Source organism: Anser cygnoides, chromosome 6, assembly GCF_040182565.1.
Source record: "Anser cygnoides isolate HZ-2024a breed goose chromosome 6, Taihu_goose_T2T_genome, whole genome shotgun sequence".
Classification (NCBI taxonomy): domain Eukaryota; kingdom Metazoa; phylum Chordata; class Aves; order Anseriformes; family Anatidae; genus Anser; species Anser cygnoides.
The window spans coordinates 21,250,008-21,266,175 of record NC_089878.1 but is presented as its reverse complement, the minus strand read 5'-3'; the positions used below and the strand labels follow the sequence as shown (position 1 = coordinate 21,266,175).

General features: G+C 37.3%; 1 protein-coding gene across 5 annotated transcripts in view; it reads left to right on the top strand.

The window, feature by feature from the left end:
• Positions 1–16,168, top strand: part of MYO3B (myosin IIIB) — a 245,708-nt gene that overhangs the window by 183,886 nt on the left and 45,654 nt on the right. For 3 of the 5 annotated variants that reach the window (XR_007162477.2, XR_010832378.1, XR_007162478.2), the window contains 3 exons: positions 11,249–11,355; positions 11,730–11,776; positions 13,081–13,244. Coding sequence is in view for 2 of the 5 variants with exons in the window: in XM_048061517.2 (XP_047917474.1) it covers positions 11,249–11,355; positions 11,730–11,776; positions 13,081–13,216 (290 nt within the window). In the remaining 3 variants the exon portion in view is untranslated. Of the gene's footprint in view, positions 1–11,248; positions 11,356–11,729; positions 11,777–13,080; positions 14,699–16,168 lie in introns of those variants that run through there. The other 2 variants (XM_048061517.2, XM_048061516.2) reach the window with 2 other exon arrangements.

Here is a 16,168-nt window from a genome sequence, read left to right as displayed (position 1 = left end):
AGCAAGTCACTGTAATATCAGAAAGTCAACTCGCTTTGTTTGTATATGCACACGTGTATGTCTTCCTCTGCTCCTATGAGCTGAAGTTTTTTGCCATAGTTTCTTTTCAGTGCTTTCAGGTAGCACTGGATGAAAAGTGCAGATACTTTGTGTTCACTCCCCAAACTCTTACTGCAGATGTTGTGGCTGGGTATCATGAAATACACAGCCTTAAATTGCTTTAGTGGAATTGAACATCCCAGTGTTGAAACTCTTTGCAGAGCTCCCTCAGTATTCTTTAGACCTCTTTTCTGTTTTCTGAAAGCACTTTAATTCTATTGGAAGCTCCCACCTACCTTTTCTGGGTACAAGTTAATGAACTACACCTCACTGCTTCAAAGTCTTGACATAATGACTCCTTGTTTTTATATATGTCTAGCATTCTACCATAGCATAGATTCATAGCATAAGTTACCAGTAAATGGTTACTGATTTAGATTTGGAAGGAGAAAAAATCCTAGGGTACACAGATGTCTTTAAAGCCTGAAGGCTATTTTGTTTGTTTGTTTTGGGTTTTTTGTTTGTTTGTTGTTGTTGTTTTTCTCAATTCCTACTTACTTTCTAACTCTGTTATTGACTGAATAGGTAGATCATGCTTCTTAAGTTTCTCTTTTGGAATGCTTCCTGGGAATTTACTGGCCTGAGTTTGATTTATAGTTCACTTGTGAGCCATCACTAATCATAGGTCTAATGTTAGGAGTCCCTGTAGCAATTAAAACCCCCTTAAAGGAATAGATCGCTGTAGCACATAGGTCAGCAGCATTAGTTTCCTTTATCCAGCCAACGCCTTCTTCACTTCCAACATTTACAAATGTCAGACCAAGTCCCTGTAGCAACACTAGAAAGCAGATACCTAACTAGTGGTATTTTTGCTTTCAGTCAAGCTTTCTTTAATACTTCCTTTAAAAGTTACTGCTGCCAACTACCTTGAATTCAGAAAAAAAAACCCACTTTCTTAATGAAGAAATCTACTGAGAGTTTTATCTTGGTCTTCTACCATTTATTCTTTGAAATATATGCTGAATCTGCTACACTCAAATTTGAAATACTAGTTGTATCAATATGGACCCATGGTTTCAAGCCTTTAGATATGCAAATTGTGTTTCTGTAATGAACAAAACCTTAGAGACCATGCTGTTGTGGTTCCACAGAGCCTTTATTGCGCCTCATCTTTATGCTAAATTAATACAAATTTCCTGTGTGTCCAGAATTCAAAGTCAATCAAGTGGCTTAGTCTCTGAGGATATGGGATAAAAATGCTATTATTACAGTTTGGAAGAAGGTGAAGAATTACCTTTAAAAACATCTAGGCTATATGCTAGGACAGCAACTCTGAAACACATGCCCACTATGAGCAAAATTTTAACAGAGTTATGAACTTACAGATTGCCTCCTGCCCTACTTTTGATTGCAGAGACCAGCTCCCTATATTTGTGTGATGCATTTTTGGCAGCTGCAGCAGCTGGCTCTGTAGAGAAGCAGTATTAGAAAGGTATTTGTGATTTGTTACTGGTTTCTAATGTACTGAATGTTTTGACTTTTTATTTTTAAAAGTTAATCACAGTGTTTACTTTTTATGTTGGATTCATCTTTTTCCCCATATGCTTTGCTTTTCTTAGCTGGAACCCACAAGATGAACCAGTGCCAAGTGTCCAGTGAGTTTTCTGAGGCATATTAGCACACGATAGCTCTTGAGAGATCCATAATATGCAGTTTAAAAACCTGTGCATTAGCAAGTCCAACTGTACTTTAGAGAATATCTCTGAAACTGATGATCCTGTCATGATACTTTAACATTTCCAAAGCTATTTAATCAATCAGAATGACTAAATCATCATCCTAATTCTTATTTGAAGTAATAGCTATTGTCATATTATACAAAAATAATATTTCCATTGTTGATGCTATATTTCTGAGGATATTTATAAAGATCTTTTGTCACTGAGCAATTTTGAAAATTTCTCATACCTCACACATGAGATACGATTTTACTTTGGACAAGGAAGGACAAAAATAGAAGACAAGGAAGAACAAAATAGTCACCTGAAGTTCTTTCCATTCCTATTTTTTTAACTTCACTAAATAAATAAACTGCACCAACAGACTGAGTCTCAGCTATGATACAATGCTGATGGGAAAAGCTTGTATCATGGCAGCCCTCTGGGTGCACAGTGCCTGTGTAGGTTTTCTGGTGTCTATCCTTCAAAACTAGTACCTCGGATTAGCACTTACAGAAAGGGAAAATAGGCATGTCCAGAGAATTCAAGAATGCCTGGCTTTCTTTTGTATTCGTCTTCGTGTGGGATTTCTACTTCTGCCTTCTAGAAGCTCAGGCTAATCTGGTGCAGTGCAATAGAAAAAGCATACATCGTACTACATTCCTGCCATGAGCAGTTAAAGTTAACTTTGAAATCATCTTTGCATTGAAGACCCTGGTATGGATCTCGTGAGGTGTTACCTCAACCTCAGGTTCAGGTGTCTCTTGGGGATTTGGACTGCGTGGATTTATTTTGAGTGGGTTACTTTCCTGGTTGTTTGAATGCTAGCAGCATCACTAACAAAAACCTAACAAAGAGTATTTCCAAACTAATCCAAGTCTGTTTAGCCTAATTTTCCATCTGACAATAACCAAGAGCAAAAGCCTGGAGTATAGTACGAAAATAGGACAAGCAGAGAGATTTGCCCAGCCTAGCATGGTTTGTGGCTCAGGGATTTCCTGATCCAGAAATGATCTCTTCGTATTTAATTGTTCTCAGTAGGTTTTTCCCCTGTGAATTTCTTCAGTTACTCATATTGATTTACAACATCACTCAGAGAGCAAGAGAGGCATCACTTACTTCACATGGTAAAGTGAGATAGCTATTTCTTATCACCTGGTGGTTACTGGATCAAGCAGCACTTCTAAAACCATGAAATATGCTGTGATATGTAGTAATTCCAGCATACCTGAAATGTCCTGTTTTTCATCAGTAACTGTTTCTTCAGAAAAGAACTAACCGAAAAGCAGCTTCTACAACTGCCTTGTGTCTTCTTTAAGGAGGAGAAGAAAAATAATCATCAGTTAACTTTTCTTCATTGTCCAGAACTAGTTTGTGTCATTCAGGATGGTTTGGCATGGTTTTTTTCCTAAAGTTAAAGTTGTGCAAACCTCCTTGGCTTTGACTGGTTAGTTGACCAGTTGCCTCACCTCTGGAACCCACCATTAGATGTTACTACATGCTGGGCATATGAGAGGTTGTGTATATTCAATCAGCACAGGAAGATGTCTCCAGGACCAAACTTGTAGAAGCCCGCTGTTTGCTAACAGGTTTGAATCTCATCCGTATTAGTCACTGACAGTTAGTTCTTCAGCGTGCTTTGTTTAATCTCTGCCTTTTCCCTCTATAGTTAAGTCATTCACAATAGAAACTGAAAGAACTGACAAATAGTGAAGGATCAGAATTGTGTCAGAAGGGAAAAAACAACAAAAGCCAAGATTCTAACTATTTATGGATCTTGTTTCCCAACAAACTGTATCTAAAAGCCATTGTTTCAGGGTTCAGAGACAGCTAAATGATTGATTTCACATAAAATATTTGTTGTTCTAATTACAGTATCATCTGGGTCTTTGGCAACAAACAGATGCAGAAACAGCCTTTACATACCATCTTGAAGAACTTATGATTTGCTTAGTGTGCTTTATGATCTAAAGCATATGTCTTTGCATAGAACTGCAGTATCCAAAACGAAGCTATAAGTAATGAATCACTGGGTAGAAGAAGACGCATTGCTCCTGTTTATGAGTTCTTTCAGCGTGTGTATTCAAATGGTTCTGTTTAGGGTTATAAACAAAAGGCTATGCTCACAGTTTTAGCAGTGTGTTACAGATTCTGGGATGCACATGACATCAAAGAGGCTACACTAATTTCCCTAGCAGTCTATGGCTCTTGGCACTACGAACACACTCCATCTGAATAAACAGAATTCTAGTTCACCACAGTTGTGTGTGGGATCTGAGGTGATCATGAAGCTTGATTTTGTTTCATTTTAAATCTTTCTATCATAGGACTTTTTACCCCTCCAGATTATGTTTTCAGTGAATCTGGTAACTACATTTGGAGCTATCAATTTACACTGCAAAGCACTTGACACTGAAAATAATTAAATCTAACTTATTCTTCTTCTTACCTACTGAACCCAAGTAAGAGCTTTGAGTGCATGGGAATTGCATGATTTGCTAAGAATTAATCTCTCTTTATAAGCATTTTAATATATGTATACATATATATATATATATAAATCGTTAAACTCTTTTCCCTTAGAAACACTTGAGTGAAGTTCTAGTAAGATATTTTGTGAGTAAGCAAGGGCTGAGGCCTTCTAACTCCTCAAAGAACATCTGATTTATTGTTCTTTCCATGCTTGCTTGTCACTAGCAGCATGAAGAACCCCAGCCCCTGTAAATATTCTTGGACACTCTTCTGTAGCGGAAGAGTAAGGAATTTGGTGGCAAGAATGGTTCCCGGTCATACTATATTTCACTATACCAACAGAATGGATGCCTTATGGAACATACTGAAGTTACTGCTGGGTAAGCATGAAGTATCCTGGAGAGAATTACAATTGTTAATAGCATTAGATATGCCAATATGCCTCCAGGCTCCTGATGTTCTTAGATTAATCAAATCCTCTGATGCCAGAGCTTAGGTTCTACTGCTGCACCATTAATGGCTATTTCCTTTTCTTCTATTCCTTAGTTTCTCAGTGTCTTAGTTGATTGTTTTATTTTCCACCTTTTTCTTGTCTGTTTCTTCTTGCTGTAGTGTTCTGTTTCCCCTTTCACTGACCTCAGAAGGAAAACCACAAAGATATCAGAGACATAGTTGCTTAAGTCACCAAGTAGTCCTACTCTTTATTGTCTCCTACCCCATGTTGTTGTCTGTTGGGTTTCGCCTGTACTGAGATTAAAATCTGTCAGAGGCAGTGCTTATTTCCCATCAGCCTCCAGCATCTTTTTGGTGTGGGAACTGCCGTAATATATTTAATACTTATAGTGTACAGCATAGACCTGGTAATTTCGTTAGTCCCAAGAGTGAAGCTACCAGATAACTCTACAGCACTTGGTCTGGGAAGCCTATTGCAGCCATTATCCTGCCCTTGTTTCTGACACACTTATAACAGGTAGCATTTAACAGGCAGAGTACAAATACCCTGTGATGTGGGTCTGGTGTCTCCTAGTGTGTGCTCATACTACAGTCATACTGACTGCATTTCAGTACAGGGGTGTGCAAGAAAGTGCTACGTTGGCTGGTGTTAGTACGGCAGTCAGGCAGGTGCAGGAGGAGCTCAGTGGGGGCTAACTGCCTGAGTATTCACTCTGCTTCCTGGGCAAGTTTTTCGTTTTCCTCCCCTATTGCACTTACGGTATGATGCAAATTTGTGGAAGTGGTGGAGAATCAAGGGAGTGAGAAAAGGAAGAAAACTTGTTTGTATGAACACTCATGGCCAGACGGCAGTATGTGCCCTTTGTAAATCTCTCTTCTTTAAAAATAAAGCTGAAGTAATTAAGATCACAAAGCCTAGTTCACTTACAGCATTTTTTACCGCATAAATGACGTTCAGTCACTCCCATTTAACACTGATATGAGGGGAGCCAGAATCACTAGCCCCTTGAGTCCTCTGCTTGAATAGACTTGTATGGCACAGAAGAAAATATAAATGTTCCTTGAAATCAGCATGCTACACATAATTACCCACTTAGCATCCAGTCCAGGAGGAGGATGCATATTATAATTGGCTGTGAGGTCATTTCTGTATTTGCCCAAGACTTCAAGAGAAAAAGTGAAGTTAACTTGCTGCCTTAAAAAATGATTCAAAACTGGAAAAGCTTGAAAACATCAAAATACATATAAATTATCAAAGGAGAACAAAGACAAGTTTTTTCCACAAAAGTCTTCTCCCCAGGCTATAACAATGCTTTACATAGGCATGATCAATATATCCAGGCTTGAGAACCAAAGTCTTTTGGAATAAATTAGACTGGCAGGAAAAGAAACAAACAAAGAACAAATTAACATGATTTTAAACATTGCTTAAATTTTCATGAATGTAGACCTTGAGATGTTATGATGAGATCCCATGAGCCTGTGCTAGTATTTGCTTATAATTAAGGGTTGCACTTTCATGTTTCATCTGATATTATAGATTGGAAATCAGACACATGCTTACTATTTTTCTTGGTCATACTGATTTATCTACTTTATTTGCTTTTGCTTACTCTTTTAATAAGAAGTATGGCCCCATTACTTTTTCTTTACCAGGCTGCCCTTTCTCCTCATAAAATGTATCTTCCTGTGTCTGAGTAATTAGAGAAGGACTGCCCTTCCTGTAATGTTATGTTTGTATTCACCTGTAACAGAAAGATAAAAGAATAATCCCTTCCAAACCTGCTTTGGATAAATGGCTTCAGAAGGAAAACGAGAGTACTCAGCTCCACTCTTCAATATGTGTGGTAGTGGATGAAGGCCCTTCACCAAGGGAGTCAGCAATGCAGCCTGCTTTGTATTACTGACGTGTTGGCAAAGACCCCTTCAGTGCATTCCTTGCTAAACGTAAGACGTCATCCAGTTTAGTGCCCTCCCTGTGGTGCACCAACCTTAAATCAGTCTGACTCACATCAGTGGATTTTACAAGTTCCAAATGCAGTTGTAGTCGCCTATTCACCATTTTCTGTGCAAAATTCACCATATAGGAAAAATCAGCAGAGTTTGGCAAAGTTATCAGCATCAAGGGTTTTTTGGAGCAACAACTTAATCATGAATAGTTGAAGAAGACCCCAGCTTCATTGTGGAGAACACAATCTGGTGATTTGCATTTCCTCTGAAAAGCATGCCCAGTGTCTGTCTACAAGTTTTCAATACCAAGATGAGTAGGACAAACAGGACATCTAACATGAGATTTTCTCTGAATATCAGAGTGAAGTCATACCCCTCATGGGAATTCATTAGAAAAATACATTTTTTCAGTTGTTTTGTAAGTACTGGTCGGGGCCCAAATCCTAGGTGCAAAAGTCCTTGTGTCATTGCTAAAGAGCATTTTAAAGACTTTTGTTAAATCTTATTGTTCATCAGCTTGTGCAGCTCTGAAAAAAAAGCTGTTTGCAGTTTATTGAAAGGATGGATTTTTAAACAGAAAAGTCATCTAAATAAGATATGGCATAAGAAATGTGCTAATCATCTCCAAATCAAGAGATGTCATGTAAAATGTCAATATTATGGATGTGATGGCTAACTGAAGAAAAAAATTTCAATTTCAGCCATACAAAAGCAGAAAAAAAGTATATGGAAATCCAAAGTTGGGAGTATATCCCAGAAATCAAACAATCAATACAAAAATCTTCTGCAGATTGAGACTCAAGATAAAAGTTCCTCTAGAGAAATTAATTCATACTAAGTCAGACTTGATCTAGCTGATATCTTGGATAGTTTTTAACTTCACCTCGAGTCAAAACACACCTTTTCAAAGAGCTTCTAATCTCGAGTTTCCATCGTACCGCTAATAATTTTTTCTCTCAGCTGATTGCTTTCACTGTGTGCTGTATTTCTGTTCTGGATTTTTCTTTCACTGCTGGCCATTGGACACTTCAGACCTTTGTTTCCTAAGGTGAAAAACCCTCCACTGTCATTGGGTTTACACTTGCTTCAAAACACCTCTTATCCTTCTTTTGAAACAACAAAATAGGACACTTTTTCAAATTGCTCACGCTAAGGTGGGTTTTCCAGATCTCAAATTGTTCTCAAAACATTGTGCAGTTTACAGCACCCTCTTTTAAATAATTCTGCACCCAACAATAAAATGGTTGTTTCTGTTGAGTAGCCTTCTGCTTTGCACCGTCTGCTTCATATTCAGCTGAATATCCATGATTCCCAAGAAATTTTCTCATTATGCAATTCCCCATTCTGAAAAATGTAACTCAAATGTTTGATTTTACATTTAGTTGAAAACATGCGTCTTTGTAATCTGTCTGAGTACTGCAAGGTCCTGATATATTGACTTGGGCTCTTATATACCAGAAGAATAAAAAGAATAACCAGTAGTCGTAACAAAGGAGTAAATAGAAACCCAATCCATTTGTTTACTTACAAATACTTTGTACTCTCACAGATTTACCCACCTTCAGTTTCTAATTCCTTTCACTGTGAGCAACATCAGTTTTGTGGTAGCTTTAGGGGAACATCCACATGAGCCTGCTCACCCATTTGTGTCTGCTTCTCTGGGTTCAAATGAGGAAAGGAGGAGGACACCCAGAGCCTCAGTCTACCCTAAGCTAGCTGGATCAGCTGACGTAATGCACTGGGCAGGAGGAATTTTACCTACTCTGTGTTATTTCTGCACTGCAGTAAAATATTTACCAATAAAGAAGTTATAACATTAGGAATTTCTGCTTTCCTGGAAGAAAAGTTTTCTTCCAGACAAAAGGGAGGCAAATACCTTACTTCAAAACTGGTGCTAAAGGACAGCCTGAAGGAAGTGCCTGTGCGCACTCCCTTATCTGGTCTCTAAATTTGTAACAAGCCCAGGAGTCTGGGCATGCCAGAGGCTCTTGGCACAACATGGGTGCAACACAAACAACACCCTGTTAATGATACTGGTGCTGCTGCTATTAGTATGAAAATAAGTGACTTTTTTCCTACTGGAGGCCTAAAGTTTGTCATCAAAGCTAAATATTTTAGAACGCCATTTAAAGTGCCTATTCAACTGCTGAGTGTCGAGCACATGTTAATACAGTTTTCTCCAGATATGGTAGTTTATGATAAATGTTACCAGATTTTGTACTGTTCGTGTAGTATGCTACTAAACACTAAGACAAATGGGCCCACTGAAAGGGTATTTCCTTCGGAGGACACAAGCTGCAGACCACCCATGGAATACACAGAAATAATTAAACGTCAGGATAAAAAGCTAGAACAAAATATTAGTGTCTCAGAATCCTAATGAATAAAAGACATTATAAAAATGAAGACTATACACATAGATGTTTTGAAAAATAACATCAGGCCACAACAGCATTTTGGGTGAAAGGAAGAAAGAGTGCCTCATCATGTTGTAGTGCTGTTTGAAAACTTCTAAATACTTATGTGCTGTATACTTGCTTTTGGCAAGCTGCAGAGAGATGTGAGAAAGTATGCAGAACTGCGAGGGCCTGAGTCTTTATTCATACTAGCCTTTTGGTAGACTAAAAAAAAAAAAAAAAAAAGAACACAACAACTTTTGGAGGGTTATTCATGAATTACATTACTGTAAAAAGAAACTGATTCGGCCTTGCAACTGAAGACATCGCTTGCAAAAATTGCTGTCTTGATGAGACAGAAAGCTTCAAGATCAGTCTGAATGACTTTCAGAGCATGCATATATAGAATAGACTGTAGTAACAGCAAGTCTTTGGCAAAATTTTCAGAGACTTCAGAGAGAAGAAAATTTCATCTATATCGTATCTAAATATTACAGAAAAATACTTTCCAAAGACACAGGCAGTATTTGGGCATCTAATTTCCCCAGATTCTCAAGCAGTATTTTCTGGAACAGCTTCTGCCTTGTCTGGATTTATACAACACAGGTATGTAGCAAAGGTTCAGGCTCAGCTGTCAATCTCTTGAGCAAAAATATAAAGGTCTCCTTAACTTGAAAAGTATAAAGCATTGAAGGTTTGGGCATCATATTTACCAGCAATGCAAGAATATTAGTTAAAGCTTATTTTGTATTACTAGAAAAATGTAATGTTTCTCTATAAAATAGATTTTAATTTTAGCCCCAGCTCTCCAGTCAGTTTCCTGGTGGCTATTTAATCTGCCATCCCTCCCAGGTGTTGTGAGGGAAGATGATGGTTGGCACAAAACAAGTGCTCCCCTCCCATACAGGCACTGCAGTCCCACACTGCAAAAAAACTAATATCTTGCAGATTTCACTGTGCAGAAAGTACAGTGAAAGAGGGAAAATCTTCTAGAACAGTCAGTCATTTGGCTGAAAAAGCCCAAGTTCAAACACGTCCTCTACCTCACTCAGTAACTGCAGAAAAAGACAATAGTTACAGACTGTGAACCTGTGTGTATGATAACCCGCCTTTTTAACATTACCTGCTTGTTAAGGCCAGATCTTAAAAACGGATTTGTTAGATTAGAGTTCTGCACCCACACAAGCCATATTGATTTCAGTTTTGCAGTGTATAAAGGAACGCATGTGCTACTTGATCTTTGTGCTGTCCCTTTGTATCAGAGCAAGTTTCCCATGCAGTATGGAGTGCAAATGTGGTAAGATTTATATTTTTCCTTTGGTGCCACCAAAAATTCTTTTTGTTCATACTGTCATTTTTAACAGGGAAATGTCAGAAAAGTCAAAGACATTGGGAAAATTACTGGAAAAATTAATGACCTTTCCTTACCCACCACGCTGTCTTTTAATAAACAGTACTTCTGTTTTATCCTGAAAGTAGTTGTTCTGATAATCCACAGGATGTGCCACAGAAAATGCCTGGTAAAATAAAGTACAGCACACCATAATGTCTTTCTTCTTTAACATGAAAAAAAAAGACAAATGAAAATAAAGAGGCTGTTAGTTCTTTTCAGAATCTTCCCCTTCTGAAATATTTCCTTCATCTTTAAACTCTGCTTTCCAGATGACTCTAAGCAACTGTTACTCTACAATGCATCACAAATTATATTAAGAAAGCGTAATCCCAAACCAGACTGATTACTCTGATTAAACAGAAAGCCATGTCAAAAAGTAGTCTTTTTATATAATAAAAATGGTGATAATAGAGTAAGTCTCATCAGTCAAAGGGCTGTATTGCTGTCTATGATAGAAAAACATTTTTACTGCTGCTGAATGATATATCCCTAGCTGGTCACAATATACCTAATTTCCTGCTTAGATAACAGAAGATGCTAAGATAAAGAGTGAAAGGAATAAGGAGCGGTGTGATACAGATATATGGAAGAATTAAGAAATGTTATAAAAGTAAAAGTGAAGTTATGCCTAAAAACTTGTGTTTGAACTAAGTTTCAAAACAGAAAACAAAGATCCCCAAGTTTCTGTGTGCTTACTTTGAATAGGACTTGCTAATAAACCCAGGACCAAATAGGACAGAAGAAAGGACTGTTTACATACTAAAATACTCTGAGACGTTCACAGCACCTGGCACAGCTTAAAACTAAATTGTGTTATCTTACTGTAGGTTCAGAAAACTGTCTTGAACAGAAGCTGAGAACACCTCGTCGACGATGTCAGCAGCCCAAAATGCTGAATAGCCCTGAGGACAACATGTACTATAACCAGTTAAATGTGAGTTCAAAGTGGCAATAAAGCTGTTTTACTGGCTTTGTTTCCAGTTAATAATTCTGTTATTAATACCTGTTTCAGCCCCTCCAGCCCCACCCCCACGTTCTTCTGCTCTCGTCTTGAACATGTGCTTATGCTCTTTATCTGTTGCTTTCATGTCAGGATGTCTGCCTTCACGGTGAATAATTGATGTGGTTTATCAAAGACGAGCAAGATGCATGCTTCATCAGGCTCACTTGAGCCCTTTGATCAAAAAAATTATGCTGTGACTTCTGATATTATCAGCATCTGCTTGCATTCAACACAAAATCACTTTGAATTAAAAATTAACGACTTGCTGCTTTGCTTTGACTGTGTGTTCTTGGCCCTCTCCACAGGGAACTCTAGAATATCAAGGGAGCAAGAGGAAGCCAAGAAAACTTGGGTAAATATCTATCTTCTTAGTTCTAAGCAACTGTAAACAGAAGAAGTCCTTTGTGATATTACAGAATATGCAAAACTTTCTAGAGAGGTTTCTAAAAATAAACAATTAACATATCTCTGTGCATTGACATTGGACATTTTATACAGAAGCAAATGTAAAACTTGCGTGTACTGCTGTCTGCAGACACTAGAACTGATTCTAACAAAATATGTTCCCTAGCTTTCTCTGAGTACTACTATGACTGCAGAAAAAAATCTTTATGTTTTTAAATATATTTGGTACTAGTGAATGGTCCCAGATGAAAGGTGTTGAAACTGGAGTCCTCTAACCTATAATATGGACAGAAGCCCTACCAGCTTTGCAACACCACGCTCACAGTGGTATGCCTTCCTGGGGGAGCATATTTTAAGAGCTGACAGACATGCCACTCAGCCCAAGAGGGAGTTGCTTCTTCTCCATTGGACCGAGTCAGTTTTTATTGTCACATGAATAGTTACCTCCTGGCAATAGGTAGAAATCACTGAAAACAATTTATAAAAGCCAAGCTGACCACTACAGAGTTATGAAAACATTTCACTGACTGGTCACGTGAACCAGAGAGAACTGGTGTATGCTGGGTCTTCAAAAAGCATCTACTCCAAAAGTTTACAAGAATTTTCTGTATCATTTTCTCATTTTTTAATTGGTCTTCTGAATATGAGCGTATGAATAGGAGGGTCAAGGTTAAAGCCCAAAACGTTACGTGACTGAGCAAAATTTGATTTATTTGATTTCTCTCCCCTAGATTAAAAAGTCTGTTTTCCTGTTTAGGGAACAAAATCACTAACATGGGACTGCAGTGCTGTTCATACATCACAGGAAAATGAAGGCCCATTGATGTCAATAGGGCTTTACCCCAAAATTGGTGATGTGATCTTTGGTTCATATGCACAGCAAACTGTCAGCTGAAATACATTTCCAAAATCATACCACATATATGGAACATATATAGGCAAAAAAGCCACATTGCTCAAATGAAATGGCCATTGGAGGCAAACAGTTGGTCTGTCATTCTATACACATAAAAAAGAAGGATTACATTGCCTTTCACTTAGAACCATTCAGAATATAATCATAAGAAAGTAGTAGCGAAGTAAAGGGCACGTGTAAAAGCTATGTCTTTCTGATCAAATCATCCCAGACTTTTTTTTCCTTTCTTTTTATTAGCAGTGTTCATTTTCACATCCACAGAGAAGTTTCTATTACTGAAGATATTGACAGAATTCATTTTTTAACTTAATAAATGTTGTTTGTTTTCTTTCAAGTCAAATAAAAGTGCTTGATGGAGAGGATGAGTATTACAAATCACTGTCAGCTGTTGAATCAATCCCTGAAGATGACAGCTGTCTCAGTTCCCCATCTCCTTCTTCTCCAAGGGGAGTGTCTTTTGCTCAAAGCTGAACTTCACTCACTTTTTTGACTAATACTGGTAAGAGTATTTTCATGATGGTAATCTCTTCTAATTAACTTTGTGCATGATTATATAATACATTAAAAAAATGCAATTTCAGTTAGCAACTTCCTTTCACTAATTTATACATGGTTTTGCAGATATTAAATTGTATCTCCTTAAAGAATTCCAGTAAAGGTGAACAACGCTACCTGTACACGTTGCTGTTGTTAACCAACATGTTTCTTTAGCAGCAAGGTTACTTTGTGCAGTTCCAGCCCCTTCTTCACTGCTCCCCCCCAGCTGCTGTTTCCACCCTGTGCCATCCCTTCTGTTGTGCTGGCACAACTGCTGTGTGGAAAATAAGATCAAGGAACTGATCTGGATTAAAAGAATGCTGTACTAAAAACCATCTTTTGGGGTCATAGTGAAAATGTTTGATATTTCATTAGATTGATATTAAAGCAGTATATTTTGTAATTTTCTGTGCATTGTATGAGTTTAACGCTATAAAAATGAACGGAGTAAAATCATTTAAAATAAAAAGTGTCTTAATTTACCTCATAAATATTTTTCTTATGAAATATTACTTTAACATAAGCTGTACTTGAAAAATATTTCAAATATAAGAAGCAAAACAATTTTAAAGCTAACATTAATTGATTGCACAGACTGCTTTATGTAGCCTTTGTGACTGAAACCATCATTAGGACTGGATATTCTTGCCATCCATGCAAGTATCTCATTTCTTTCTTAACCTGGGCTTAATCTCTGGGCTTCAGTGATTCCTACTGCCTTCTTGTATGTAACACACAAAAATGTTATCTGTAAATTTTTCTACTCACTTTTCACTTTCTTTCCAAATCCTTAGTGAAACAATATGTAACTTTCTATGGAACACTGAGACACTTTACTAGTAACTTTTTCTGTGACAAAAAAATGACTACTTCATCTTAATCTTTACTTCTAGTTTCTGACCCACAGTTTTGATCTGTGATAATTCTTTGTTTCTTTTCCATACAGTCTCTTGTCAAAAACTTTTGGAAATAAAGTCTTTGTATGTATACCACCTTATAACTTTGCTCAAAATGATTTTTTTTTTTTTGAGAAACCATGCTGACTAAATGTGACCATGTTTCATATTGATTTAATTATGACACTTGTTTTTATCTCCCCTCCAATGGATTTACCCTGATCCATGCTAACAAACCTTCCTCCTTGTGGAGGCACAGTCCACGCTGGTTCTACGAGTTAAAGAATTTCTTGCTATCCAAATCCACTGACCTCATCTTTTCAGACACAGGACAAAGAAAGATGTCATTGGAAACAAGAGGCAAATTTAGTCAGAGCATCCCTAAGCCAGAAAAGAGTTTGAAAGTAGAAGAGAGAACAACGTAGATAAGTCAGCAAAAGCTTTGTCTCTACCAATAAACACAGAAATGTTTTGTTGTTCCAAGAGGAACAATCCTTCATTCGTTCTTCACTGAAAATGTAACAAAAGGTTGAAACTGAAAGTTAAAATCCTTCAAAAGATTGAAGTCCTTCAGTTCACTCTTCATTCTCCTCCTCTGTGCATCTGGGCGTGGGCTTTAGAGTCTTTAAAATTTAAGGACTCCTTAAACAATTGAGAATTTGTGAGTAGCTGCTGATGAATTAATGATATTAGAAGATGCAATATAAATATGAATGGCAATTTACACAAATGCATACATGCAGATCAGTATCTTTACTTTTGGTGAAAATATAGCAAGAAGGAGTTATGATACCTCATAAAAAATAATATGCAACTTTTCTTTCCTACATAATACATAAATTCTCCAGGTCTGTTAATCTGCAACATATCTGGATGGAAAATGACATTATTTTGAAAAGATTCAAATGACTTACTATTGTCCTTATATTGGCATAGATCATAGGGAGCTCTAGCAATATTGATGCTTTGTGGTTCCATCCCTCCTTTTTGAAAACTATTTGGGAGAATAATTTTTTATTGTTTGTGCAATGCATATCCTTATTATGCATGGTTAGAGTTTATCAATTGTTTCAGTTAAATGGTAGTGAGGCTTCCAGTTAGGTATTACGTCACTTGTCTAAAAACCAGAAGCTTACCTTACATTGAGTAATACATTATGCTGAGTAGTTGTTTTAATTTCATAAAGAAGCAATGGGAAGTGAAAAATAATTTATAATTCAGTGAAGCACTTAAGCCAAAACCTAAGTCCCACTGAAATCAATGAGATTTCAGCATATGATTAAGTGCTTTGCTGAATGGGGCCTGAGTTAACAAGTGCAGCTTCAGAACATTAAATAGTAAGCACAAGCTAAACGCAAATACTCCCTAGGTACATCCCTTAGGTCCTTCTTTTTTTCCTTCCTGATTGTTAAGCTTGTATCAATCTCAGTTGTCAGAAATGGACTGCAGAGAGATTTTGTGTCATATTTTAAGCACTCTTTGATCACCCAGAAAGGGTAAAATATGTTTTCCTTGTCACGTGAAGTGCCACTATCTGCATCTGCTGTAATTTTTGAATTGGTTTAATGTCACTAATGTTCTTATACTGAAGCTGCTATCTGAAAACAACTGTTGAGTTGCACATTTCATTCTTGCTGCTTCTTGGGTAAAAACTGTGCATAAGGACAGTCTGTGCATTGTTTTCTTTCATAACTTACCTCCCTTTCTTCATTTGCTTCTTGATCAATTCACTTTATGCTCACTAGGTAAGACCTGTGAGGTGGCCTTTTCTCATCCTTATTGTAGCACACATATCTCTTTAGATTAAAGGCTGTATCCTCAGCTCACTGTAGGTCTGTGCAGTTGCGTTAAAATTGGCAAAAGATTGATAGATGTGTTTGTTTGGGTTGATGAGTGCATGAATAGGAAGGTGGCACAAGTGTTTTGAAGTGCTTCTTTCAAAATTCTGGCTTGCATTACAACTGTGTTGTTGAAGAGATAATTTCTTTAA